Source organism: Cyrtonyx montezumae, unplaced genomic scaffold (assembly GCF_038088225.1).
Source record: "Cyrtonyx montezumae isolate F1298 unplaced genomic scaffold, pur_monq_1.0 scaffold_29, whole genome shotgun sequence".
Taxonomy (NCBI): Eukaryota; Metazoa; Chordata; class Aves; order Galliformes; family Odontophoridae; genus Cyrtonyx; species Cyrtonyx montezumae.
Window position 1 is genome coordinate 9,117,771 of NW_027072033.1, and position 27,721 is coordinate 9,145,491.

Genomic DNA, 27,721 nt, shown 5'->3' on the forward strand with positions numbered 1-27,721 from the left:
CTATCTTTAAAGGAGGAGTTAACATGGATTTTACAGCGGGGAAACCATGCTTGACCAATCTGGTAGCCTTCTAATTTGTCATGAGTGGCTGAGTAGATGAGGGGAGAGCAGTGAACGCTGTCTACCTTTCATCAAGCCTTCAGACACTGTCTCCCTGTAGCTAAGCCTAGGAAGTATGAGATAGATTAATGGACAGTAAAGTGGACTGAAAAGTGAATGGTAAAACTCGGAGGGTTATGATCAACAGCGCAGTCTAGTTTGAGACTGTAATTAACAGCATGCCACAGAGATTGGTGCTGGATCTGATCTTGCTTAACATCTTCATCAGTGAGCTGTGTGAAGGGATAAACTGCACCCTCAGCAAGATTGCTGACAAGACAAAGCTGTGACAACTGGCTGACACTTGCCTTTGTTGAACCTTGTGAGAATCCACTCCACACAAACCTCCAGTCAGTCCAACAACTGGGGAGAAATAACTTCTCATATCAGTGTAAGTTAGGGGCTGACCTGCTGGAAAGGAGTTTTTCAGAGAAAACTCTGGGTGTTCTAGTAGACAACAGGTTGGCCATGAGTCAGCAGTGTACCCTTGTGGTCAAGAAGGCCAGAGATATTCTGGGGTGCATTAAAAAGACAGGTTGAGAAAGGTGATCCTCCCCCTCTACTCTGCCCCATGAAGATCACATATGAAGTAGTGTGTCCAGTTCTGGGATCCTCAGTTCAAGACAGAAAGCATCAAGAGAGAGTCCAGCGGAGCACTTCAAAGATAATGAGAAGTCTGCAGCATCTCCCTTACAATGGAAGACTGAGAGATCTGAGACCTGTAGAGGAGAAGACTGAGGAGGGATTTTATCAGCATTTATAAATATCTGAAGGGTGGGTGTGAAGTAGATGGGGACAGTTTTTGATTGTGACAAGAAACAGGACTATGGACAATGGGCATGAACTGGAACACAGGAAGTTCCATCTTACCATGAGAAATAATTTCTTTAAACTTTGTGGGTGGAAAAAGATGCCCAGTGAGGTTGTGGAGTCTCCTTTGGAGATATTCAAATTCTACCCAGATGCTTTCCTCTGTAACCTGCTCTAAGGAACCTACTGTATCAGGGGGTTTGGACTAGATGTTTTCCAGAGGTCCCTTCCAACCCCTACAATTCTCCAATTCTGGGATTTTCTAATTCTACGTGATTTTGTGAGTTCTTCCTTTCCAGTTCTCTCTTCCATCTCTATGGGGCAAGAAAGCAAGTGGCTATATGGTGCTCAGCTGGCTGCTGGGTTTAAATTGTAGGTATGTTTCATGAAGATCATTCACACCAATTTATTTCAGTGCTATCCAAAATATACATATGAAATACATGTATGAATAACTATCAACAGGAACTTCATGAAATCCATCAAGAGTGCATGCCAATTACAGCCCTCCGGACAGATTTGCCTTTGTTTTGGTAGTAAGAACTGGCCTATGCCACTGCCTATATCAACCTCACCATTTGTCATGGAAGGGGCATGTAATTGGCTGTGGTGTTGTACAAAGTTGATATTATCCAGATCTCTAAATTCTAGTCCAATTCTATTTACCTTTTCCTCTGCCTTTGCTTGAGGTTTTGAATTCTAATCTTATTCTGTCATTGACTTGAAATATAAAATAAATTTGTGCTTATGTATTCTTAATTAGCATTCAGTTTACAGAGTGTATATGCATGTGCTGAATAATAATAACCAGACTTTCAAAATTAGTGGCTATATTTTAAAATGTTGACATAAGCCACAATTTAAAATCTAGATTTCCATTGGAACATCTATAAAACAACGAACTGTAGTTAAATATATATATATGAAGACTGTTTGACAGAAGCATAATTACTGTCTTTTCTTCTTGTTAACATGCTACACAGCTGAATTTACTGTACGCATTAACTTTTTCTTCTTTTTCTTTCTTTTTTACTTGACTGCAGCTACCCAGATTTAGGATACACCAAATGTATTTCCCCACAACTATATATTTATTTATATGCAAAATGTTTAGATCCTATCTCCTTCATACAAAGGAAAAAGTGTGAAAACATAAAAGAAGGAAGAGAGAGGCACTATACAATATGACAATCTGCACTTTGAATTCACATACATAAAATTCCATTTAATTTCAAATACACTCTTATATTTTCACTGACAAAAAGTATTGCATAGATACATCCTTAAAACAATAAATGTAAAAGTATTAATACCTAAGGTTACATACACAGAAATTAAAAAAAAGAACAACTAAGAAATGCAGACAGGCACAATACAGGCACATGCTCATTTACTTTCCTAAGATCTACAACTCAAAGCACATGAGGCACAGAAAGCCCACTGCATTTTGTAAGAGTGATTTAATTTTAAAATCAAATTAGCAATTCTATTTTCTACAAGCCATTGTTAAAACATGAAGTCAAATTTTACATTACATTTGTGATAATCAACTTAAAACCTGTTTTCAAGAGGCACTAGGTTCATAGAATCGTAGAATGGTTTGGGTAGACCTTAAAAGAGCATCTATTTTCAACCTCCTGTCATAGGAATGAACACTTTCCACTAGACCAGGTTGCTCAAAGCTCCCTTCAACCTGGCCTTGAACACCTCCAAGAATGGGGAATCCACATTTTCTCTGGGCAACCCATCCCAGTGCTTCACCATTTTTTCAGTAAAGAAATTCCTCCTGCAATCTAACTTCTCTACTTATACTAGTAGAGAATCTCTTCTCATCTTTCTGTAGGTCAATTTTAGGTACTGGAAGGCCACTGTATATTACACCAGGCTGAACAAGCCCTTCTCTACGAAAGCTGTCTTCATAGGAGAGCTACTCCAGCCTTCTCATCACCTTTGCCATCTTTTTCTGGAACTACTCTGACAGGTCTCTACCCTTCTTATAATGAGGTCTTCAGAGCTGAATGCAGTACTTCAGGCAAGGCCTCATGAGGCTAGAACACTGGGGGACAATCTCCTCACGCACCCTTCTGGTCCCTTCTGATGCAGCACAGCTGGCCATCTGGACTGCAAGTGCACACCCATGTCTCATGAAATGCTTGCTATCCACCAGCATCCACTAGAACCCCCACATCCTTCTGGGCAGATCTGCATTCAATCACACATGGACCCACTGACTGTGTCATCAATGAAGATATTAAGCAGAACCTGTTCAGTATGAACCCATGAAGAACACCATTGACTGCAACCCTTCAGATAAGGCCATCTAGTCAGTTCATTATCAACTGAGTAGTCCATCCTTCAAATCCATGTCTCTTCAGTTTAGAGACAATGTTTTGTGGGACTATATCATAAGCTTTACAGAAGTCAAGCTAGATGACATCCTTGTCCACCAATACCATCATTATGACATTAAAAAAATTGTAACTGAAAAAAATTACTAAATCAAATTCCAAAACCACTGTATTTGCTCAGGGTAGCTATGTAAGTGTTGACCAATATAACCAGGAATATATTAAGATACCTACTGTCAAGCCAGACTTCATCACTGGTGCTATCAAAATATGCACAATATCCACAACTGCATATATGGCACAGTCTGTAATCATAATGAAAACAAAAACTATACTTTCAGCCTCAAACACCTAGCAACTATGGCTATATCACAAAACAAAATATCACCTATTTTGCCAACTTGACATATAATAAATCCATGCTGACCAAATTATCTCTGACCATTTCTTCCTGTAGTTCCAACTTTTATTATTATTTTTTAATCACAGAACTGATTATTATAACTATTCCAATTTTGAAAGTGTTCTAATCTCTGAAGTTGTTTTGTTTCTCATACAGATGAAACAGAAGCTCCAATGAAAGGCTAGGAAGCCATAACAGTTTTCTATTAAGCTAAAATGACAGAACAGTTATCTTTTGTTCATAAACCTTGCCCAAGTTGAACTATTTATTAATTGCAACGAATAAGGATACAAAATAACATTTGTGTTTCATTCCAACAATTAACAACAAGAGAATAGCCGCATTATAGTTAAGACCAGGCAAGAGTTTCTCAGTTTTAGAAAGTAAAAAGAAAAAACAAATGGGATTATCATTATGGAGAATTTGTTCAGTGGATGCAAGTGATCAAGTGCTGTTGCAGCCTTCAATACAGAGGCTGCTCCGGTCAGTCTATGCTTACTATAGCAAGATACAAAAGAGTATATCTTCTTTGGTCGAACTCTCAGCAGACTCAGAGCTGATTTCCTAGCAACATAAATCAATGCTAGTGCAGAGATAGTATTATGTGATGTTATATAATCAAGATTCTGTTTCTATGGGTTGTAGAAAGATGCACTGTCTTTGTACATTAACAATTTTTAACCAAGAAAAGAGTAAAATTAAAATAATAAGAAACAGAATAAATTGAGCAGGAGTTACTAAAAAGAAGGCCATAGAAAGGGCAATATCTGTGCAAAAGTCATGAACCAGCACATAGTTTATTCCTCTGTAGATACTCCTCTTCAATGAAAAACTTACTGTTAAGTAGAAATTGATTTCTCTAAAGTGGAATTTGTAATTCCATTAAAAGAACATAAGAATTGTATATGCTGGCAGCTCTCCAAAAAAGATTCTGATTAAAAACACAACAAAACACCATTTTTCACTGTTCTGACACCTTAAATTTTTCAGTTTTCATATTTTTAAGTTTTTTTATCAGCCCTTAAATGAGCTATCTAAGAACTTCTCTCATTTTTATCAGATCCCATTTTCATGCACTTTTCAAGGTATGGTAATAGTATGGCAACTCAAAGGCATCTTCAGATTAACAATAACACCACAATCAGATTTGATTGCAGTTCAAGGACAGTTTCCACAATAACTAAAGGTAGCAGCTACCACTGCAGAAGGAAGCATCAGCCAGCTTTCAAGGGAGCTAATCCAAAGGAAATATATGAAAGATATCAGCACTGCTGACAAAGATTCTCATTTTGTCTCCCAAATAATAATACATTAAACAGATTGTTTTATCTACTTGCATGACTCCCAATTCTATCCATGCAAATAGCAAATAACAAAGTCCACTCACAGAAATCTTAGATTCAGTAAGTTGAAGGCTAAGTAGATAATTTCTTATTTTCTTGCCTCATCAATGTTTTCCACATACAGAATACTCACATAACTTATGCATCATAGCATGATTTGTGACACCACTAAATTATAATATGCTAAAGTTCTGAAATCCAACCAGCATATCAGGATACATTTCAAAAAATCTAATGGATTAATGAATGAGGTAGATGCTTCTTGACTACAGTCTGAAATGCTCTGGAAAAACAACGTACAGGAACACATTCAACCAACTGCAGATGACTGCTATAGGCCAATAAAATAAACTAAACTGAAAACCAAGACATACCTAAATAAGCAGGATGAAGCCTTTACATGTGTACAGTTCAAGACAGAAATAGAGATAATTTGCTATTTATTTTATTTATCATGTTATAATAAACAAATGATAAAAGATTTTAACAACTACTTGGTCTTGTTCATCAAGTAAACATTATATTAAATGGAACACTACCACTGATTCACTTTTTGTTTTGTTTTATTTCTTTCAGAATCCCAGCAGTACTTCCTCTTCCAGAATAAATGCAACAGATTCCCCAAAGTAAGCCAAGATTTTTAAAGCTGTATAGCATATGTGCTAAGTTAAAAATTATTTACAATGAAGTGGCTTAGTTATACTCCAGATCATTTATCATCTAATGACAGTTCTGTAAATATATTCCAGACCATATATTATATTTTAGAAATAATTGATTTTGTGTTACAAAGACTCTTAGCAGAGTTAAATATGATTAGTCCTAGAGAAAACAAAACCAAGAGAAAGCTACCACATTTGGGAAAATCCTTGCAATTGAAGATTTAGTACTGGTAAAGACATATTTCTTTGGATCATTAAAGTACAATACGAGTAACTTCAGCATTTATTGTGGTAAGGTTAAAAACTACTCTTCTGCAGTATGAATCAAACTGTTGTACCTTTAGGTAATGAAACAGCATCTGCCCCATTTCTTCAGCGCAAGCCAGAATTTAACCCCAACAGACACAGAAATGACATTTTAAGCAGGTAACAATGTAATTGTGTGCAAAAGATTCCACACCAAGCCCCCTGCAGGGGATGTAAATGGAAAATACAAGCAACTGTGTATCTAATCTACATTAGATACAACATCTAGCCTAGAAACAAAAGGATACCTGAGATCCGTATTTAAATTCACTAAAGGATGTAAAATATTCCCATAATGGATACTGATGAGCAAATATTGTCTAAACATATGTTCTTCCACTGTACCCACAGAAGGACACGGCACATCTCCAAAATCCACCCATGACTGCCTACAGGAAAAATTTAATCTCTCCTAATCCTTGCTATCTATCCACTCCATTATTTTGGTTTTCCTATGGGAGTGAAACTGAAATGCATTCAAAGACTATTTTGTTTAGGGCAACACTTCACAAAACTTACTTTCATTTAAATCTAAAACTTTCCAAAACTACCAACTGTGAAAAACATCAATTCAAGAAAATCATTTATGAGCACAGAACTACTACTCAACAAATCAATTTATTCCATCTCTAAAATAAAATTGTGCTTAGGCTTTTGCATCTCTGTCTAGAATTACACACATCCAAAACTGGTGGCTTTAAGAGAAACATATATGAATATTCAAATTTACTACCATTAACTAACACAGCTTAACAAACCCAGAAATATCCAGAAGTCATTTAACTCTATCACTTCACTCCCAACCAAAATCCATACCTGTACTTTTTTCAAATGTTCAGTAGTTTGTTGTTTCATATTTCTAAGCTTAGACTCTCCTTCTCCTTTTGGGACAAAATTTTAAATCACTTATAAACTGAAGTTTCAGCACTCTCATGAAAGAAAAAATATATTCCAACAATTTTTCAAGAACTACTATTTTAATTAAATGGAAATTGCACTTTGGAAAAAGGCTTTTTTCTCTTTTATAAACCTAGAGAACTTGCATAAGACTACAGATAGTTAGCAGAATGGAGTTCTGTACTCTCACTCCCCTCATAGATCACATCATAAACATTTCAGGTGAGGTCCATTTGTCAGAGGAACAAAACAAATCCTCCACCAATTTTATGACCCCAAACTGACCAAAATCTTGGAAGATTTAAAAAACTGCCTCAGTAATGTTAGAAAAGTTTCTTGCAGAGCCTAAATCCAAAGTGTATGATTCATACAGATTTGTGCATTGAGTAAATTGAAGAGCAAATTTACCAAGACTAAACACTGTCCTAACAGTATTTGCACAAACCTGGCTTTATCTTCCTTGCAAACATTAAGAGCATGAACTCACCCTTCCCCCACTGTTGCGTGTCAGAATAACAGACATTCAGCTTTTCTTTATCCCTTAAGCTGCCTTTTTTTTTCCCCATTCCCTACCTTCAGAACTAAAGCAAAGCAATTCATATAAGAAGTAGAGCTACACCTGAGTTTCCAAGTTTTTAACTTGAGTATCAGATTAATCCATGCTCAGAAGCTGAGGCTGAAGCACAGATAACTTTCTATATAAAAGATGGCACTTGCCCTAGCCATTCCTTGGACACTGCTTCCCACAAGCCCAGAGAACATAAGAGGATATTTACAAAGTACTGAATCACAAAAGACTTGTTCCCAGATGAATTAACAATATCAAATGCAGAAAATATCTGTATTATCCTTAACACGCTATCTAAATAATCTTGACCTGACTTGACCCAGTTAAACTTAATGAGAACTTAAAGTAGCACAGCCGAGATCATAAAACAAGCATATCCAGTTGCTGGAGAATAATCCACAGAAACTAAATCACTTCAGAAGCCAGTTTTAAGCACATTTCTACATTCTTGGATGCAAAACTTATTCAGAAAATAATTCTGACCAAGTACTTACAGACCCATGAAAGCCATTCATATCACAGGCTTCCAAACTTCTACTCAATTCTGTGCAAACATGTATTATTGTTACAATATTGATTTATTACAATAAAAATAGTATTTCTTTGCTTTTCTGTGTTATTATTAGAAGTGATAGAAATAATGAAGAACAGATTGTCTAGTCCAGAACAAGTTAATAGCAAAAGGTTAACTGAACTGCTGAAGCAACACAAGTATACACCTGATTTTCAATTTAATATAAATATCACGTGCTATTAAAGTTTGATTAACTACAGTCTGGATATCAAATACAACACATAAGTGGACACAGTCAGCATACTTCACACTATTTCCAATACACTGCTGTTTCTGCTGAACAAGAAGCAACCAACCAATCCTCAAAACTATGACACTAAAGTAATCATTGAGATGACAATGATCACATAAGCAACATGTTTTCCCACAACAAAGATAAGTGTGGATCATTCCCACATTACATCCCATTCCTACCTCTGGGTTTTCACAAAATGGTACACACGTATCCTCATCAACCCTACAACGATTCTCTCCACCAGCTGCTTCTTGTTCTAACTTCTGTATTTCCAAACTCTAATACTTTTCAAGGTGTTACACCTTGGAAATAGTGGATATTCCTGTTTGGTTCTTTTTTTTCATCACAACCATCAGAAACTACAAGAAAAAATTTACATTCTTGTAGGTTCACAGATTTTTTTTTAATAAAGAATACTGTTTTAAAAACATAAAATCACAGCCATTGCAACATAGAGAAGATATACTCACTTTAAAAATCCTGATTCATTTGCTATAGAATAAACAATTGGTATGGGAAACGAGATATGGAAAAAAGACAGTGAAAGACTTAGACAAAATGTCAGTTTCTCTAACCTTAAAACTTAAAGTTGAGAGAGGATCAGTGCAGTGCCATTCTCCCTCTTCCTTTTAAATCAGTTACATTCAAATTATATGGTCAAGAAATACATTTTACATACAATACATTTCTTGTGTAATTAATGGGCTTATCCATATTTTTCGATGTAACATCTCACTACCAAATAACTTTGATAATTTTATATTTCTTAATTAGGAGTACAGATCTCAAGAGACTCATAATTTCAACATAAAGTCATACTGGAAATAGCATGTTTTTCATTTCTGTCTTGGAACTACATTACAAAGGATGTATTTAGTACTGAAATTAAGTATATGTAGAGAACAGCAGGCTATTATCGGCAGGATTGGTATCACACATCAAACCTGCCTCAGGATGGAATGATTACATGATTACAGTAGATCTCTTAGAAGGATAAAGGAATCACTACCACGTGGTCTGAGGCATCCTGGCTAAACATCTCATATAGCATGCCACCCTATTTAATATTAAAGAAAACAGAGACCATTATAGCTCAGATGTAGTTGTGGCCTAAATGAAAACTGATTTTCTAAACCTTGCTGCTGGATACTAACATTGTTCTTCTTATGTTTAAAAGACTTATCCTTATTATCAATTAAGAAGAGTCTCAGTTATACAAAATAAAAATTCAGAAAATGTTATTTCATCCAGAAAGACAAAGATGAAGAGCAGCAGACTGCAGCATGAGAGCTCAAGAAGGAAAATAAAAACAGTTTTAGCCCTTTCTCTTTACATAGATCTTTGTTGTTTTATATTTCTTCATGACACTAATTAAATGCTTCCTTCACTGAAAAACTAAAACTGAACTACATTCAGTTCCTTTGTTTTCAGTTAACTTGCCCCTCAAATATAGATTCATAGATGCATAGATATATTAGGTTGGAAAAGACCTAAAAGATCATCTAGTCCAACCATCCTCCTGTCACCATCCCTACACACTAAACTACTAAATCAAATCCCTTAGCACCCCATCTAAACACTTCTTGAACAGCGCTAGGGATGGTGCCTCAACCACCTCCCTAGGCAGGCCATTCCAGTGCCTGACCATTCTTTCAGAGAAAATATGTTTCCTCAAATCTAATCTACATCTTCCACAGTGCAACTTGTGGCCATTCCCTCTCGTCCTGTCATTATTGATCAGGGAGAAGAGGCCCACCCCCTCCTCACCACAACCCCCCTTCAGGAAGTGGTAGAGTGCAATAAGGTCTCCTCTGAGCCTCCTCTTCTCCAGACTAAACAATCCCAGCTCCCTCAGCCGCTCCTCATAAGACTTGTGCTCCAGACCCCTCACCAGTTTTGTTGCCCTTCTCTGAATACGCTCCAGGGCCTCAATGTCCTTCTTGTAGTGAGGGGCCCAAAACTGAACACAGTACTCAAGGTGCGGACACACCAGAGCTGAGTACAGGGGGATGATCACCTCCCTGCTCCTGCCAGCTACACTATTTCTAATACAGGCCAGGATGCCGTTGACCTTCTTGGACACCTGGGCACACTGCTGGCTCATGTTAAGCCAAGCATCAATCAACACCCCTAGGTCCTTTTTCTCTATACAGTCTTCAAGCCATTCTGCCTTAAGCCTATAGCACTGCATGGGGTTATTGTGGCTAGAGTGCAGGACTCGGCACTTGGCCTTATTGAACCTCATCCCATTGATCTCAGCCCAGCTATTCAGACTATCCAGATCCCTCTGAAGGGACTCCCTACCCTCCGGCAGATCGACACATCCTCCCAACTTGGTGTCATCGGCAAACTTACTGAGGGTACACTCAATCCCCTTGTCTAGGTCATCAATAAAGATATTAAACAAGATGGGCCCCAATACCAACTGAGGGGTAAATAACTCCCAAAGATGGTACTTCACAAAGAAATAGTATAGATCATAGTATATTTTGAGTAGTTCTATATAGATAGGATACAAATAATACAAAAGAGAAGACAGCTCACCTTTATGATGACAAGGCTCGCAGGGGACTCCACGTGGGAGGGAACTCCAAGAAGAGATCCTTCCCTGGTGGTGGTCAGCCCTTAAATGGGGTTTGGGAGAGGTGGAGCCAGGCTCCACCCCTTCCAATCACACAGGTATATCACCTTCACCTGGTATATCACCATCACCCCCATGGCTGACTCAGTGCTCACCTCAGATGACCAATCAGTGGTTCAGGCCGTGATTCAGCAGTTCCCATACACTCCACCCCTTCACGACATGAACCACTGATCAAGTAACCGTAAGGTGAGCTCCCCTTGCTACAGAGACCCAATACATCGCGACGCTTACATAATTGCCCGTCGCAACGCATGTTGATGTAATCCGAGATGAGTGATGATTAGCGCATCAGTCAAACTCTTCTTTGGGCCAGTGCTCGGTGGTATCTACTGGAAGCATGCAATCACACAGTGCAGGTCCATCTTATGTGTCATCAGTCCCGGTTAGACCATCACCAGATGCTGCACACGGTCTTACGGCAACTCTGGAACATTGCAGCATTGTTTGGTTCCTTCTGGCGACTCATAGACTTATGGGGAGTAATACAAGTGTTTTAGAGGTACCAAGAGGGGAAGATCCACTCTCCAGGGCAAGATACAGGCCGTATTCCTGTCTTGGGTTAACACTTCAGCTTTTACAGGGGCATGCCCTGGCCGCTCATACCAAACTCTTTGACCCGATGTCTGTGGCTGTACGACTATATCAGGCACCAAAGGGGGTGTCCTGATCTGCCACAGAGACATAATGGGGGTCCCCTTAGCAATGAAGACTGGAGTGTTAACCATTATTTCAGTAGGCCATGTACCTATTACCGCAGGGGCTACCGAACCCCCCACCTCCAATAATCTCCCCCAAGGTGCAAGTAGGCCGCACCATTGTGGTCCTACCTGCACCTTCCAGGGCCATTTTATTTTATTGGTACCTGGTTTTAGGTCCTCAGGGGCCGGGAGCAGAAGATTGTTCTCACGGCCAATCTGAGGTTTCACTTCATTATCAGTGCCCGTAATTTGGATCCTAAGTGGGGAGGCCCATGTTGTCTGTAACATTTTCAAGGCACTGGGTCTGCCCTCTCTAGGTCTTTCATTCAGGTCCCGCAGGGTCTCATGGAGTCCCTTTGTCCACCCCTGCAGGGACTGAGAGCCTGTCTTCAGGGCAGCCTTGAGAATACCATTGTAACATTCGATAAGGCCTGCCCCCGTTGGATTATATGGCAGGTGGAATCGCCACTCAATATTATTTTCTTCTGCCCAGCGTTGTATCACTGCACCCGTGAAATGACTTCCTTGGTCGCTCTCGATGACTTGCGGTGTCCCGTAGGCAGCCATCAGCCTTGAGAGTGCCTTTATAGTGTATGCCTTGTTGGCTTTGGGTACTGGATAGGCTTGCATTAGCCCACTCGCGGTGTCGACACAGGTTAGGGCATATCTCGCCCCCTCAGACTGAGGGAGGGGCCCAATATAATCAACCTGCCACCTCTGTAGAGGATTGTGTCCTCTAGCAAGATGGGCTGTAGTTTCAGGCAACGACCTCGGTCTTATCTTAGAGCAGGCGTCACAGTCTCAGCATGCTTGAGCGATGTCCGATAGTTGTACGGGCAGTCCCCACGCTTTAGCAGCTGCCCACATGGTCTTCTGCCCAGCATGCCGCAGCTTTTGATGTAGCCAGTAAGCAATATTCTCAGATGGAGAGTTCTCAACCCATCTAACTCGGGCCAGTGTGTCGGCTTCATCATTTCCTGGTGACTGTAGGGGTTGATGACCAGAAACATGGTAGACACGCACAGTTCTGTGTTTGACTGCATTCCATATGTCTAACCACATATCTTTGCCCCAGATCGGTCGGGAGTGGATAGTCCAATCCTGGGTGGCCCACTGTGCGATCCAAAGAGTGAGCCCCCGATACACAGCCCAACTATCTGTGCAAATATTCAGGATACTATCACCAGGTTCTTTGGTTATAACCATCCACACCGCCCGCAACTCTGCCCACTGGGTGCTTTGACCATCCCCCTCTTCAAACCAGATTGTGTCTGTGGCAGGATGGTACGCTACTGCTCTCCACTTATTTGGGTTGCCCTTGCTGGACCCATCCGTGTACCAGGCATCTTCAGGAATAGGATATTTTCCTTCCTGGACGGGACTCTTCTGTGGTGGAGCAACCGAAGTTTGTTTCAGTGCATCACTATGATACGTTACTGGGCCAAGAATCTTCTGGAGCTCTTCTTTCCTTCTTTCAATGGTGAGGAAGACAGACTACTCCTCTGACTGAGATAAGTGACCCATCGTGCCACCGTCTGCGCCTGGGCCACCCCTGTCTTAGGAAGGTGGGTCAGATCTCTTACCCACCTCTGGATTGGCAATGTAGTCTTGACTATAACTTCGGCCGTTTGGGTTATTGGCTCTACCGCTTGTAATGCAGAATAGGCAGCCAAAAACTGTTTTTCAATCATACTATATCTTTCCTCTGCTCCATGCCACACCTGAGACCAAAATCCAATGGGGGTTCGAACAGAACTCTGACATTGCCACAGGCCCCAGCCAAGGCCATCTTGAGTTACGTGAACATCTAGCTCAGCTGGGAGGGTAGGATCAAATATACCCAGTGCCTGGGCTTGTTTAACCGCCTGTTTCGCCTGTTGGAAAGCATCCTGTTCTGTTCTCCCCCAATCCCATAATTGGCCCTTTTTGGTAAGTCTATATAAAGGTCTCAGCAGCTGCGCCAAATGAGGTATAAAGGAACGCCAATATCCCAATATACCTAGGAATTCCTGCAGCTGCTTTGGTGTTGTAGGGACTGGAAATGCCTGAACCTTATCTATGACGGCATCAGGTAACACTTTGGTCTTTCCTGACCAGACTACCCCTAGAAATTTTACAGATAGTCCTGGACCTTGCACTTTTTGAGGATTGATAGCCCATCCTCTTTCACTTACATAGGCAGTTAATGAATCTGCTGCCTCCCCTACTGCTTCCAGTGAGTCGGATGTTCACAGGAGGTCATCAATATAGTGGTATAGGTTCACATTGTTTGGTTTTCTCCAATCAGAAAGGTCACGTGCCACCAAATTATGACAGTATATTGGTGAGTGCACATACCACTGTGGCAAGACCTGAAAGGTCCACTGCCTGCCTCCCCATGTAAATGCAAATTGATCTTGTGATTCTTTAGCAATAGGTATGCTAAAAAACGCATTTGCTAAATCCAGGACACAATGGTAGGTTTTAATTTTCCTACTAAGAGTGTCCATTAAGGAGGCAATATTGGGTACGGCCGCATGGATGGGTGGCGTGACCTTATTTAGTTCCCTATAATCCACCGTCAATCTTCATGTTCCATCCAACTTCCGTACTGGCCATATGGGGGAATTATACGGGCTGTGTGCAGGTCTTATAATACCTACTTTCTCTAATTCCTGAACCATCTTTGATATTTCTTCTTGCCCCCCCGGGAGTCTGTACTGTCTTACATTAGTAATCTGTCATGGTTTCGGCAAACAAATGGGCTCATGTTTTGCATGGCCCCTCAATATTGTCCGTATTGCCCGGATACTAATGTACCTCTGCCGTAGTCTGAACTCTCCCACAGTTGTCTGGAGAGCCAGACCCCATAGAATGTCTATGCCCAGGATATATTCTGGAACTGGGGCAATCGACACCTTATACTCCCGGGGCGGGAGACGCCCAACCCCCAATTTCAACCACGTCTGGGTGACTGGAATAGTCTGTCCCCCAAACCCACCAATCATCACTCTATTACCCTTAAATTTTGTTGGGTCTCCATATATAATTGACGTTTCTGCGCCGGTATCCACTAGAGCCATCACCTTCTGCACATTTGTCCTAGACCAGAATATTGTTAATTCTACTTAGGGCCTCCGGTCACATCTGGAGGCCCTATGGGGACCAGAGTTTTCCGTTAATCCATTAATTTTGCCAGATCCAAATCTTTTGCCACAGCTGGCTCAGGCACTGTAGCCCGTGACACCTCCAGATGTTTTTTCCTTCTGTTTGGTATTATAAAGTTGGCCAGATTCCAGGTTGTTGGTGGTGTTTTTTGTATAATTCAAACTCCCGATTTTCTGGAGCACTATGAAATTTTTGATCATTTTTAAGCTGTTTCCACAGCTGCAACAAAACATGGTTGGGTTGCTCATCAATTTTGGTAAACGCAACCCCAACCCGTATGAGGTCATTGAACATAGTCTTCCAGGATACCCGTACGGGGCCTGATCGGGTTATCCGTGGAGCATCTTTTTAGTTTTAATAGGGAAGGCCTCAGCGTCTTCCACTACACAAACATTGCGCCTGGTTCTTACGCGCTCCGTCTCCCCTAAGTCTGCCACTAACTGGGCTGCCTGCTGTACGATGGCCTCTGATGCCACCAACGGATTTAGTATGGAAACTAGCATCCCGTGTAGATGGGACGGGGCCTGCTGCAGTATCAGATAACTCATGCCCGCTGTAAATTTCTCTGTATCGGGGCTTTCAAAAGCGTCTGCATACAGAGCCTCCCTCATACCTAGTTCTCTGATGTATGTCTGGAGGTCCTCCATAGAGGACCACAAACCGGTATTGAGAGGACTATCGGTTTTACTAGGCCATGTTAGGCAGCATGCTGCCATCAACCGATCTGTAATAGAATGGTTTTCATCATTGTAGTGGATGGCTGCATATAACCTTTGTCTCAAGGCCGGGTTTATTGTTATGGACGCTAATTTTGACATTTCTGTCCCATTCACTAAAACACTTTCAGCTCCTGTATTCCATAACCTTAGCCATGATGGTATGCTTTCCCTTGGTTTTTGATTCAACCATTGTACTAGGTCCATCAACTCATTAGCTGTATATGGACGAGTGGACACATGGAGGCAGGTTTCAGCAGGGGGCCATTGGTCAGGAGGCCCCCTGCTGGTCTATCTTGTACCTTCTTTGTTTTTTGAGTTATAATAGGCCGAATGGGTCCATCATAGATGGAGTTTCGAGATCTGCCTTAGAGATCTCTTTTCCTGTCATATCTGAGTCTACCTCCTCTGATTTTTGGATGTCCTCTACCGATACACTCCGTATTTGTCTTGTGGGGACATTTAGGCCAGGCTTTTTGGTTGTTAATGTACCCAGCTGTTGCTCAAGTTTCTCAGTACGCTCTCTTAATAATTGATTTTCAGTTTCCATGTTAATATTTGCAGTATCTAATTTAAGTATGGCCATTACTAAAGGCCAGGTTACTGCAGAGGCAACTAGCCACCGCTCCTTGGTAATGAGTATGTCCTTATCTAATTTGAGAAAGTAGTCAGTCAAATAAGATGGGGAGGAATAAGCAGTCCCTGGAACCCGCACAGGTCCCCATTTCTCAATAATGGATGCCAACCCATAGTAGGGTGACCCCATGATCCCTGGAATTAGACCAGGGATTGTCTGTTCTAGGGGGGTAACGTTCTCCCCCCTGGCCCATTTAAACATATTCCAAATAAAGGACATATTGAGTAAGTAAGGATTATTATCAGTAGAGCTGCCCGGCTAGCCACCTGTGGGGTAAATAACTCCCAAGGATGGTACTTCACAAAGAAATAGTATAGATAATAGTATATTTTGAGTAGTTCTATATAGATGGGATACAAAAGAGAAGATGGCTCACCTTCAGGATGTCAAGGCTTAGCAAGGGACTCCATGTGGGAGGGATCTCCAAGAAGAGAACCTTCCCTGGTGGTGGTCAGCCCTTAAATGGGGTTTGGGAGAGGTGGAGCCAGGCTCCACCCCTTCCAATCACACAGGTATATCACCTTCACCTGTGCCCCCATGGCTGACTCAGTGCTCACTCCAGGTGACCAATCAGTGGTTCAGGCCATGATTCAGCAGTTCCCATACAACTGACCCTTGGGGGACACCACTCATAACAGTACACCAGCTGGACTTAACTCCATTAACCACTACCCACTGGGCATGGCCCTCTAGCTAGTTCTTCACCCAGAGATGAGCGAACCTGTCCACACCACGGGCTGACAGTTTCCCCAGGAGAATACCGTGGGAGACCGTGTCAAAGGCCTTGCTGAAGTCCAGGTGGACTACATCAACAGCCTTTCCCTCATCTACCAGTCTGGTCACCCAGTCATAGAAGGAGATGAGGCTGGAGCTGCCCTTTGTGAACCCGCGCCGGCTAGGTCTGATTCCCTGCTTGCCATGCACGTGCCGTGTGATCTCCCTCAAGATCATCTGCTCCATAACATTCCCTGATACCGAGGTCAGGCTGACAGGCCTGTAGTTCCCCGGGTCTTCCTTACAGCCTTTTTTGTAGATGGGAGTCACATCGGCAACCCTCCAATCTTGTGGAACCTCTCCAGATAACCAGGAATGCTGATAGATGGTAGAGAGCGGCTTGGCAATCACCTCTGCCAGCTCCCTCAGCACCCTTGGGTGGATCCCATCTGATCCCATGGACTTGTGGCAGTTCAGATGGAGGAGCAGGTCTCTGCGTCTCTGCTTGGATCACAGGGGGTGTTATTATGCACTCCGTCCCAGACTTCCAGGTCAGGGAGAAAAGTACCCTAAGGATAACTGCTCTGTCTATTAAAGTCAGATTTTAAGAAGGCATTGAGAAACTCAGCCTTTTCCTTATCCTCCATTGTTACATTCCCTGCAACATCATTTACTTGATGATAAGGAGAGAAATTCTCCTTAGTTCTTCTCTTACTGTTAATATGTTTATAGAAGGATTTTCTGTTCTCCTTTCCTGCAGTAGCCAGACTAAGTTCGAGCTGGGCTTTTGCATTTCTAACTTCCTGCCTGCAAATCTTGGCCAGTTCTCTGTAGTCTCCCCAAGTAGCCTGTCCCATCTTCCAGAGGACATAGACTCTCTTTTTCTCCCAGAGTCTCAAAAAAGTTCCCAGTTTACCCACACTGGTCTTTTTCTCCTCCGGCTCAACTTACGGGACTCCGGGACAGCCTGCTCCTGTGCCTTTAAGATTTCCATCTTGAGGAGCATCCAGGCTTCCTGGACCCCTTTACCCCTCAGGAGCATGTCGCAAGAGACCCTTGCAACAAGCGTCCTGAACAGGTCAAAGTCTGCCTTCCGGAAGTCCAAGGTAGTAGTTTTGCTAGTCACCCTCTTGACAACACCAAGAATAGCAAACTCCACCATTTCATGGTCACTCTGGCCAAGACAATCCCCAACCTTCACATCAGTAGGTTCTTGCACCAGCTGTGTCAGGAAACTATCTTCCACACACTCTAGAAATCTCATGGACTTCTGCGCAGTATTTTATTTCCAGCATATATCAGGGAAATTGAAGTCTCCCATGAGAACAAGTGCTGGCCATCATGCAACATCTACTAGTTGCTTGTAGAACACCTCATCTATCTCTTCATCCTGACTGGGTGGTCCATAACAGACCCCCACCACGATGTCACCCCTACAGACCATCCCCCTGATCCTTATCCATAGACACTCTACTTCATCATTTCCAACCTCAAGCTCTTCAACATCAAAACACTCTTTGATATAGAGAGTTATGCCACCACCCTTTCTTCCCTGTCTATCGCTTCTGAAGAGCTTGTAGCCATCAATCCCAGTACTCCAGTCATGGGAGGGGTCCCACCATGTTTCTGTAATAGAAACAAGGTCATAGTTAGCCTGCTTCACAATGGCTTCAAGCTCCTCTTGTTTGCTGCCCATGCTGCGTGCATTGGTGTAGATGCACTTCAGCTGAGACATCTGCCTCACCCCTTGCTCCAGCACAGCCCCCCCTGGGCTCTTTACTGGTGAGATGATATGATACTGGTGATAAAGCAGTGTTTATGAATAGTGTTGTGATTGAACATATATTCCAGTTATTCCAGACAATTGCAGTCATAGCCTTGACTTTTAATTATTTATGGCTTCTCTTCTCCGTTTTCAGTTATGCTTTACAAAGTGTTCAAGTTGAGATTATAATGAAGAAATTTTAATATAAGAGAAGGAAATAAACACAAGTAGGTAAAGCTGTCCTGTAGGAAGATGAACGTGTGTCCAACTATTCCAAAATGGCCTCACTTGAACAACTCATTTGCACTGAATTCCACGAAGGCTGGCTGCTCTTCTCTTCCTTTCCCAATGGTCAAATTGTCATATACCTAGATGAGGAGCCAATCTGACTTGAATACTCAAGTTGTACACTAAAAGTAGGGGCAATCTTCTAGGAGCACCACCACGCTTCATCAGTTCTTCTGTCAAATGCTCCAAAAGCCCAAAGCCCAGATTCTGCTCTAACAGTCAATTTTCCCATGGTTGCCTTGTTTTGTTTTGTTTTTTGCTTTTTGTTGTTGTTGTTGCCGTTATTGTTTTTGTTACAAAAAGCTACTTCTGAAATAAATCAAAGTTGTTTTTCATTCAGAACTGACATTTCCATTCATGCCTTACTTAGTCCATCTATTAATACTAATGATAAATTTGATATTGCCTGTTTAAAGATACTTAAAACACAGTAAGATGTCAGTTGAAGTCAACCAAGAAAAGCTCTGGGAACCTGTGATTTCTACATGAAGGATAATCACTGAGTACCCTCATGCATAAATTTATTTCTGACCTCTCAGTAAAGTTTATTTTCCTTAACAAACTCATCGTGCAAATACCAAACAGCCCATATCCTAAATAATATTATAGCATTTTAAGTAGGTATCTGAAAAAGAAAAAAAAATCACATTCTTGTCTTGAGCTAGTCCTGTTTTTACTGTTTTTGGCTTGGTTTTGGTTTTGGTTTTGTTTAGAAGAGGGGCTCTAAACACATAATTCATTGCATGAGTCTCACATCTTTCATTAAGGATCCCAAAAATCTGGGTGTCTGTGAGCCAGTGTGGACTTTATTTAATCATAGAAGACTTTAGGTGGATTTAATTTAATTTTACAATCCTTATTTTGTAATATCTAAATCTAGCCCTTATATATTAAATGGTATGTGAATATTGCCAATTATCTTCTTTCCCTTTTTCTAAAAAACTGTTGGTAATATCTGTAGTTAAAGGTATGTGTAAAATTTTAGGACAACAAACTTTATTTCATTTCTGTTGTTACAGTACAATTTCATTCTGCTTGTACTGAGACAATCTCCTAAGTCAGACTATTCTCAATGGATAGGTTTAAAAAAAAAACAACACCCTAGGCTTGTAGAAACTATTAAAAAGTGCCTCAAATTCAAAGGTCTTGTCAGAATATCTTAAACATCTACAGTACTTCGCACTCGTCATGTGTCATTCCTCTTGTATAAATTACTATCACAAATTTTGAAGCATAGAATCGTGGAATCATTGTCTTGGAACCTCCAAAGGCCATGTAGTCCAACTCCACTGCAGTGAACATGGCTGCTGAAAGCTAGAATAGGTTGTACAGAGCCCTGAACCTCAAATGCTTCTAGAGATGGGACATTCAGCAACTCCCCTCTTTCGTAACCTGCTGAAGAGTCTATTCTTTCTTATAGCCCCTCTTTAGATACTGAAAGCCTGCTGTAAGGTCTCTCCAGGGCCTTCTTTTCTCCAGACTGAAAAGCCTCAGCTCTCTCAGCCCATCCTCACATGGGAGGTGTTCTACCCCTTGGATCATTTTTGTGGCCCCTTCCAACAGGTCCATGTCTCTCCTGTACTGAGGACTCCACATCTGGATGCAGTACTCCAGGTGAGGTCTCTCCAGTGAAGAACAGAGGGGCAAGATTACCTCCAATTATGTCCTTTCAGACATTAAGCCATTTATCACACACCACCCTGTGGGTGTGACCTTGCAACCCATTCCTCATACATCAAATGGTCTACCTGTCAAATCCATATCTTTCCAATTTGGAGAGAAGGGTGTTCTGTGTGATCGTTTCAAAGGACTTACTGAAGTCCAGACAGATTACATCAGTGGCTTTTCCCTTCTCCACTGATGATGTTATGCTATCATGGAAAGGGCACTAGGCAGGTCAAGCAGGACTTGCCCATGGTTAAGTCACACGGGTTGTCTTCTATCACCTCCCTGCTTTTCATGTGCTTTAGTGTAGTTTCCAGAAGGATCTGTTCCGTGATCTTCCCTGGCTGAAGTGATAAGGCTGTTTCATCGGTAGTTCCCTGGATCACCCTTTCTATCTTCCTAAAACTTTTCTAAGACCTGATAAACATCATATACCCTTCTAGAAAAGGCCCTTCATTCAATTGGATTGGAGATGTAGTATGACTTAATCCCACTCAAGTCACTGGGAAAACGCACACAGAATTCCACTGTAAGTAGCATTTGATACTAATTCTACAAAACACATTTACAGAACCAGTACACTGTGGTCTACTTTGATTTCTTATAATCTAGTGAAATTATGGAAACACAGAGACTAATTTCAAAGCTTATGCCCTGTGAATTAACCCTGTCAGCAATTTGTCTGTTTAAACAGATCTCCATGCAAATTCTATTACCAGAAAAGCATAGCAGTGAACAGCATAGTTGCATGGAGCTGCATTTTCCCGTCCCTCCTCTGTGCAACATTTTCTGCTATTTGCATTTCCTCACAGTCCACACATATCTCATTGATTGAGGTTTGAAAAAAATCACATTTAGATCCTTGTTTATAGCTGTTCTCTATTTACTAGAGACTGCTTCAGTTAAAGAAACAGAAGCAGGAAAAAGGGAAAAGAATGGAAAGGAGAAAGAAGGGGTAAGGTAAAAAAGCCACCTTGGGGAAACCCCTGCTCATCAACTCCTAGCCCTGAGAACTAGCATAAGCACATCACTGCTGAGAAAAGAAAAAAACTGGCATTGAATATCTCTCTGAAATGAAGTAGCAGAGGATAAAGAACACATCTGCAGTGTTAACTACTGTCTTCTGGGAAATGTAGTGAGACTATTTCGAATTCCATGCTAGCAGAAGAGCAGAACTAGTAGCCAAATTTCTTAATTCTATGTCTACAGAAAGTTCCTGCTACACTACACGCTAAAAGAATCACCAGATCCAAGTTGATTTATATTATTAGTTAAGACTGTTCAGAAACACTTTTTTCTTATTTCAGATATTATGGCAAAACACAAACACACCACAGAAACAACTCAAAATAATTAATGGTCTGGCTCTGCAGTTCATCACTTCCAGAACAGCAATCTTACTTGCATCAGCAGAACATCTTGCATCCTGGTATTTGGCTAATGACGAACAACAAGCAGGCAGTCAGCATACAGACGGAGAATTTTTGGAAACCTCTCCATATTAATCTTCCCACAGTACCAGCATAGAATCCCCAAATGAACTCAGCAAATCCCATTCATCTACAAAGGGAAAGCAAGAAGCTCTGAGTGTTTTACCAAGGATTTGTAAAGGGCTGCACATGGATCATGTGATCTCTATGCGTACAGTGAGGTCACAGGGACAGAGTTTATATACAGTCCATAATAACCCCAGTCTTTAGTTTCATCAGAAAATATTAGTTGAGTTATGCTTACTTCATTTCTCAAGACAGGTTGCCAAATGAAGTCAGTGCCAACAGTCAGAATCTGATTAGCAATTACTTGAGGGTACAGCTCTCATTTTAATTTTGTACTCACATAATTAGTACGATACATCATAATTCCTATTATCACTGGCTCTTCACAAACAGCTCAGTGAAAAAGCATGCCACTGGAGCTCCCAAGAACTGTGAAGCAAGAAATAAGGGGAGCTTCAATGCTGTGCAAACCTTCGTTCAACTGCAGTGAACTATTCAAAATGCATCCACATCTAACTTCAAGGTAGAAGATGCCTAAAACATCCATAAGAATATTCCTCTATCTTTCTGCCAGCTTGATGTCTACACAGACTTTTTTCTTAATTACTTGCATGTCACTGGCATGTCAGATCTCTTCATGCCTTACCTGTAAAGTCTGAACCCTCACCAGCATCCTGATTCAGATGATGTGAAATTTTATGTAAGGACTTATCATAATTTTACTGAAGATCCTGTTCCTTCTCACAAAACCAGTCCTACAGCCAAGTTTCTCAGTGATGCATCTACACACAATCACAGAGTGGTTTGGGTTGGAAGGAACCTTTAAATCTAGTTTCAATTCCTCTGCTCTAGGCAGGGGCACCTCCCACTAGACCAGGTTGCTCAAAACCCCGTCCAGCCAGGTCCTGAACGCTGCCAGGGATGTGACACATAGTCTTACTGTGCCAAACCTCTTTTACTGGCCTCTACCATTCTCCGGTCATCCTCCTGTGTGAAACAATCATTGTTGTCTAGCAGCTGAACAAACACATTAACTAAAAACCTTCTACCTAAAAAGAACAAAAAGGATGAAGTTTTGTTTGTCTACAGAGACAATGTATTTTACACCAAAATGAAAAAAATAAAAGTGGAAGCTAAGAGATATACTAAGTAGTTCATTGCTCGCCATTTTAATTTTGCTGTATGCCATCTAGCAACCCTAACTTAAAGTTCACAAGGCTTTGAAATAAGAGTGTATCTCGGACATTCATGCTATATTTTATCTGAAACTTCACTATATACAAAATGGAATTAAACTGTAATGGAAGTAATCACAATAAAATATTTGTAGGGTCAAGTTTCAATGGATTTTGAACTTCTTAAAACAGAAAACATAGTCTGAAATACTGCTTGGCTCTTCTTGCAGGGAAAGGCCTAAAGGAAGCAGGATGCAATATACATATGATGTTTTTTCAAGACTTTTGGAAACAGAGCAATTTATAGAGCCCAAGTAATTGCTGAATAAAGAATGACAAATAACTGAAGATTTGTAATGGCAACCTTAACAGAGCATCACTGTGCAATTTTTCAACTATGTACCTGATGCAGCAATACTCTCAGGAAAAACAGCTGCTTAATCATTTCACTGTAAACAAGAGTGTATGGCTGATGAAGACAAGACCATCAGTATCAACAAAAACTTCTAATGTTGTTCGAGTTGCATAGACCATTACTGGTATTTCAACTGCAGTCTTATGTATGGGGAACATGATCTGAACACACATATACCTCAGTATATATATATACACTGCCACTAAAGCAAACTTGTACTCCCCAGGAAAAGTCTGCCTTCATCAATAATTACTAAGGGAATTCCTAAGACACCACAGTCTAAAATAAATTTCAGTTTATAAACTAGAAAGATTTACAGATGCACAATGATGTATATAACTTTTGAGCAAGCATTTGTGAAAATTATCTCTTATTACCAATTTCTTTGCAAATATCTTCTCCAACCTAGTTCTACCCATATGCAATGTAGAAAAAAAAATCCCCACACAGAGCACAGAAGTAAAATGCTTTTGCTGAACATTAAAAAAAAAATACACCTTTATGTGATTCTTTTCAGTCGATTTCAGTATTTTTCTCCACAAATAATATTGCTAGCCTGCTTTGGAAAATCTGACAAAATGTCAACAATTAGATGCCAACCACTTAAGAGCTGTGTGAAACTTGGCAGTTTCACCTTGCAGAAGTGCAGGAAAATATTTTATTTGGTGTCAATCCACATATGTTCTCTCTCTACTATGTTCAGTTTGGGTTTTGAGTTTTAAATAAAGCCAAGCAGGCAAATGAATAGGCAGAAACAATTTCCACATTTCACTCAGTCTCACTTAATGACCGAGCAAATAAAAACAGGCAGACATATCTTCATGAATTAACAATGGAACAAGTTAGATGTTCAAGTTCAGGAAGAAATACCAGTAAGCATTCACCATATGACTGCGGAGACTGACACCCAGACACCAGAAAAACAGCGTAATGATGATGTTAACTATCCCTAGCACCATTACCATTTGTATTCTATATTCTGTGAAGTGCTTCAGGCCCCTGTATTTATGATGATATATAACAGCCCACAATGAGAATAATAGTAATAATAAGTGTTGTTCAAAATCCTGCCATTATTTAACATCATCCCAGCTGCTTCCTAATTTTTCCATCTACCTCAAAGTGTCTTGGGATCAAAGCTGCCTGGATCACCACAGCTTTTGACAGTATGCCCAATTCTGGTCTTTATATGGTAAAAAGCAGGGGTGATCTAACAGAAATTAGAGCAGGGGCATTTTTTTTTTTTTTTTATGAAATTGGTGACATAAAGTCAAACGCTCCTGAAGAAAAAACTATTCAAGAGATCTGACTCCTAATATTGTTGTTGAGAACTTACCCAGGGTGTACCTCCATAAAGGAAATGAAAGAAAATAAAGGCATAGAGTAAAAAATCCAAGTGAATACGGGAATCATGCTCAGGGAAAAGCTGTGAGTCAAAGCAAAAAGGACAAAGGAATGACAGGAATGAAAGAAAAATGAAGAATGAAGGTGAGAAGAGAGATATAAGATACTGGTAGATGTACAAAAGACAGAAAAGCCTGAAATCTGAGATGCAAAAGAGAAGTAATAGGCCAAAAATTAGAATAGCTTCAATACGAAAATGAGGAACAAAAAAGTTATACATGGTTTGGAGAAGAGATGGCAATACTGAGAAACAGGAATGCGTGTAAGCATGGCAGGTAACCATGAGAACATGCAGAGGACCAAGATAAGGTTAGCAATAGATGAGAAAAGATGAAGCAACGATGGCACAGGAATGTAAGAAAAGATTCAAGAGAAAAAAAGGTAGGGAACTGAGAGAATAAGTGCATCTGAAGATCAGATTTTATAAAAATTATGAATGGGTCTAAAAATTGATGATGAATAGCAAAGTGGTTAAAAACTGGGATAACAGGCAGGACGCAGGAAGACCTCAGGTAAGGAATAAAGTGAGAAGTGGCACATGAAGACAGCCCTGGGATCGAGACCTTGGTGCTGCCTCTACATGCAAGGTCATCTTACCAATCCACCACATGTGCTGAAGGAGGCGAAGGAGCCTGGGTAGCGAAGCACAGCACCACTGTAGTAACAAGCTCTCTCAGGCTGCCCTTGCGCAGTACCCTGTGGGCTTTTGCTGATGCTCCCGAGTCGTTCCTCCACGGCAAAGCTAGGAGCCAGGAAGCGGCTGTCTCTCTTGAGTAGCAGATAGAGCTCCCGGGCAAAGGCCGGGATTCTCAGCAGCACTTCGTCTCCATCATCGGCCAGAGGCGGTAGCGGGGGGGACAGTGTTGGTGGCAGCTGCGGGGTGGCACCAGAGCCCGGAGGCAGTGGGGGCCAGTGATAAAACTCCTGAGACTCGAATTCATCCTCGGCGTCCTCCTCCTCGGCCGCCTCCCCTGCGGCCTGCGCCGGACCCTCCACCGAGGAGGAGACGGATCGCACCTCCCGGGAGCTGCCCGTCGCCGGGCCAGGTGCCGCGGGTGCGCTGGGCGTGCTGCTCCGGTTCCCGCAGCCGGGCTCGGCGCTGCAGACGCCCCCGCCGCCACTGCCGCCCGCCGGCTCCTGCTGGCCCCGGCTCCAGAGAGCAGGGAAGACGATCTCCCACTCCTCCGAGTCCACTGAAGCACGGAGACCTGCGGGAAGGCAGAAGAGGCTGTGCGTGAGCGAGCACCCAGAGGTGCCGGACACAAGCCCACAGAGCGCTCTCTCGGGCCCCCAGCCCCGGGACACGGCGGGAGCCACTGAGCCCCCCAGGTGGGGCGGGAGGGGCAGCGGCAGTGGTCTCCGCGCAGCTCGGCTCTAGGTGGATTGTTCTCCCGGTCTGCCTGCGGCCGGGGGCGTTCCTCTTCCCGACAGTCGCCTCCACGTAGAGAGTGGCACAAAACTTTCATTTAGACAAAAAATTGGCAACTTTTTCATGCGGCTTAAACTTACATGCATCTTAACAGAGAAACCCTGGATAACTTAAAAAAATAAAGAAGACGACTTTGCAAATTCGAAAGTTTCAGTCCTGTCCTTAGCACGTTTTGCAAAACTCAGTGATTCCAAAAGTGCAGCCAAATGCACGCGCTCTCCCAGAGGCACACTGCTGAGCGCACGCACCGCTGGCAGCCACGCACACTGCATCTCCATCACCGCTACCACACCGCGTTATCATCACTGGCGATGTCCACGCGCCGCAAACGCACCGTATCACGACGCTATCACCAGATTCGCAGCACAGTGTCGCTCTGTGTTTACATATACGCGCACACACATAGCCTTCACAAACCAGAGACACGGGGGTAGCTGTACGCGCGCACCCACCCACGTAACCTCGGAAAACAGCACCGACTTGACAGCGCTCCGCCTGAGCACCGCCGCCTCCCGCACGCAGCGGGTAGCGGCTGCCGGGGACGGCACTTACCTGCGGCCAGCCCGCTGGACAGCACGCACAGCTGGTAGAAGAAGCAGCACACGCGGCTCAGGCGCATCCTCCCACTATTCCCCATCGGCCCTGCGGGGGATCCGCGGGCAGCGCGGGGAACCTCGCGGAGCACAGCCAGCCCGTGCGAGGCGGGCAGCTCGGCCCGTGTCCGCGCGTGTGCCTGCGTGTCCGTGCGCCCCGTGCCGGCGGCAGGAGGGCGGCAGGCAGCGCGGACCGTGCGCGCACACAGCGCCCGGCGGCGGGCGGGCAGCTGCGCCCCGGCGGCGGCGACCGCGCTGCCCCCGCCCGCCGCTCACCCCCACGGGGCGGGACGCGACGGGCCCCGGCCCGGTCGGCCCCGGCCCCGCCCCACCCCGCCCGGACGGGCACCCGGCGCTACTCCCGCGCCACAGCGCCGCGACGCCGGCCGTGCTGCCCTGGGGGTGGCCGACCTCCGCTGAGCCCCGTGAGTACTGGCCCGCCCCCAGCCCACCAAGCGCTGCTCGCCCCGGCCCTGCGTCTCGCGGAGGGAAGTGTTGCCGGCTCTCGGCGCTCCTGACCTGGTGCTCGGTTCGGAGTGCAGCGGAGTGGGCCCTTTGTGCACGATTTATTGGATTCCTTGTGACCATGCTGTTCCTTGTGACTATGCTGTTCAGGGAAACGCAATGCTGTCCCCCACAGCTGTTGTCAGCAGAGCAAAAACTGGACGGGGAGGCGAGAAAAATCCTTAA

At 42.6% G+C, this 27,721-nt stretch overlaps 1 protein-coding gene across 1 annotated transcript in view; it reads right to left on the minus strand.

Moving 5' to 3' along the window:
* The window catches only part of ADAMTS19 (ADAM metallopeptidase with thrombospondin type 1 motif 19), a 154,696-nt gene extending 128,221 nt beyond the window's left edge, over window positions 1-26,475 (minus strand). Inside the window, exons 1-2 of the mRNA XM_065740556.1 lie at window positions 26,277-26,475; window positions 25,607-26,217 (exon numbers count right to left, since the gene is read on the minus strand). Of these exons, the coding sequence (XP_065596628.1) occupies window positions 25,607-26,217; window positions 26,277-26,475 (810 nt within the window). The remainder of the gene's footprint in view (window positions 1-25,606; window positions 26,218-26,276) is intronic.
* Window positions 26,476-27,721: the final 1,246 nt, after the last annotated feature.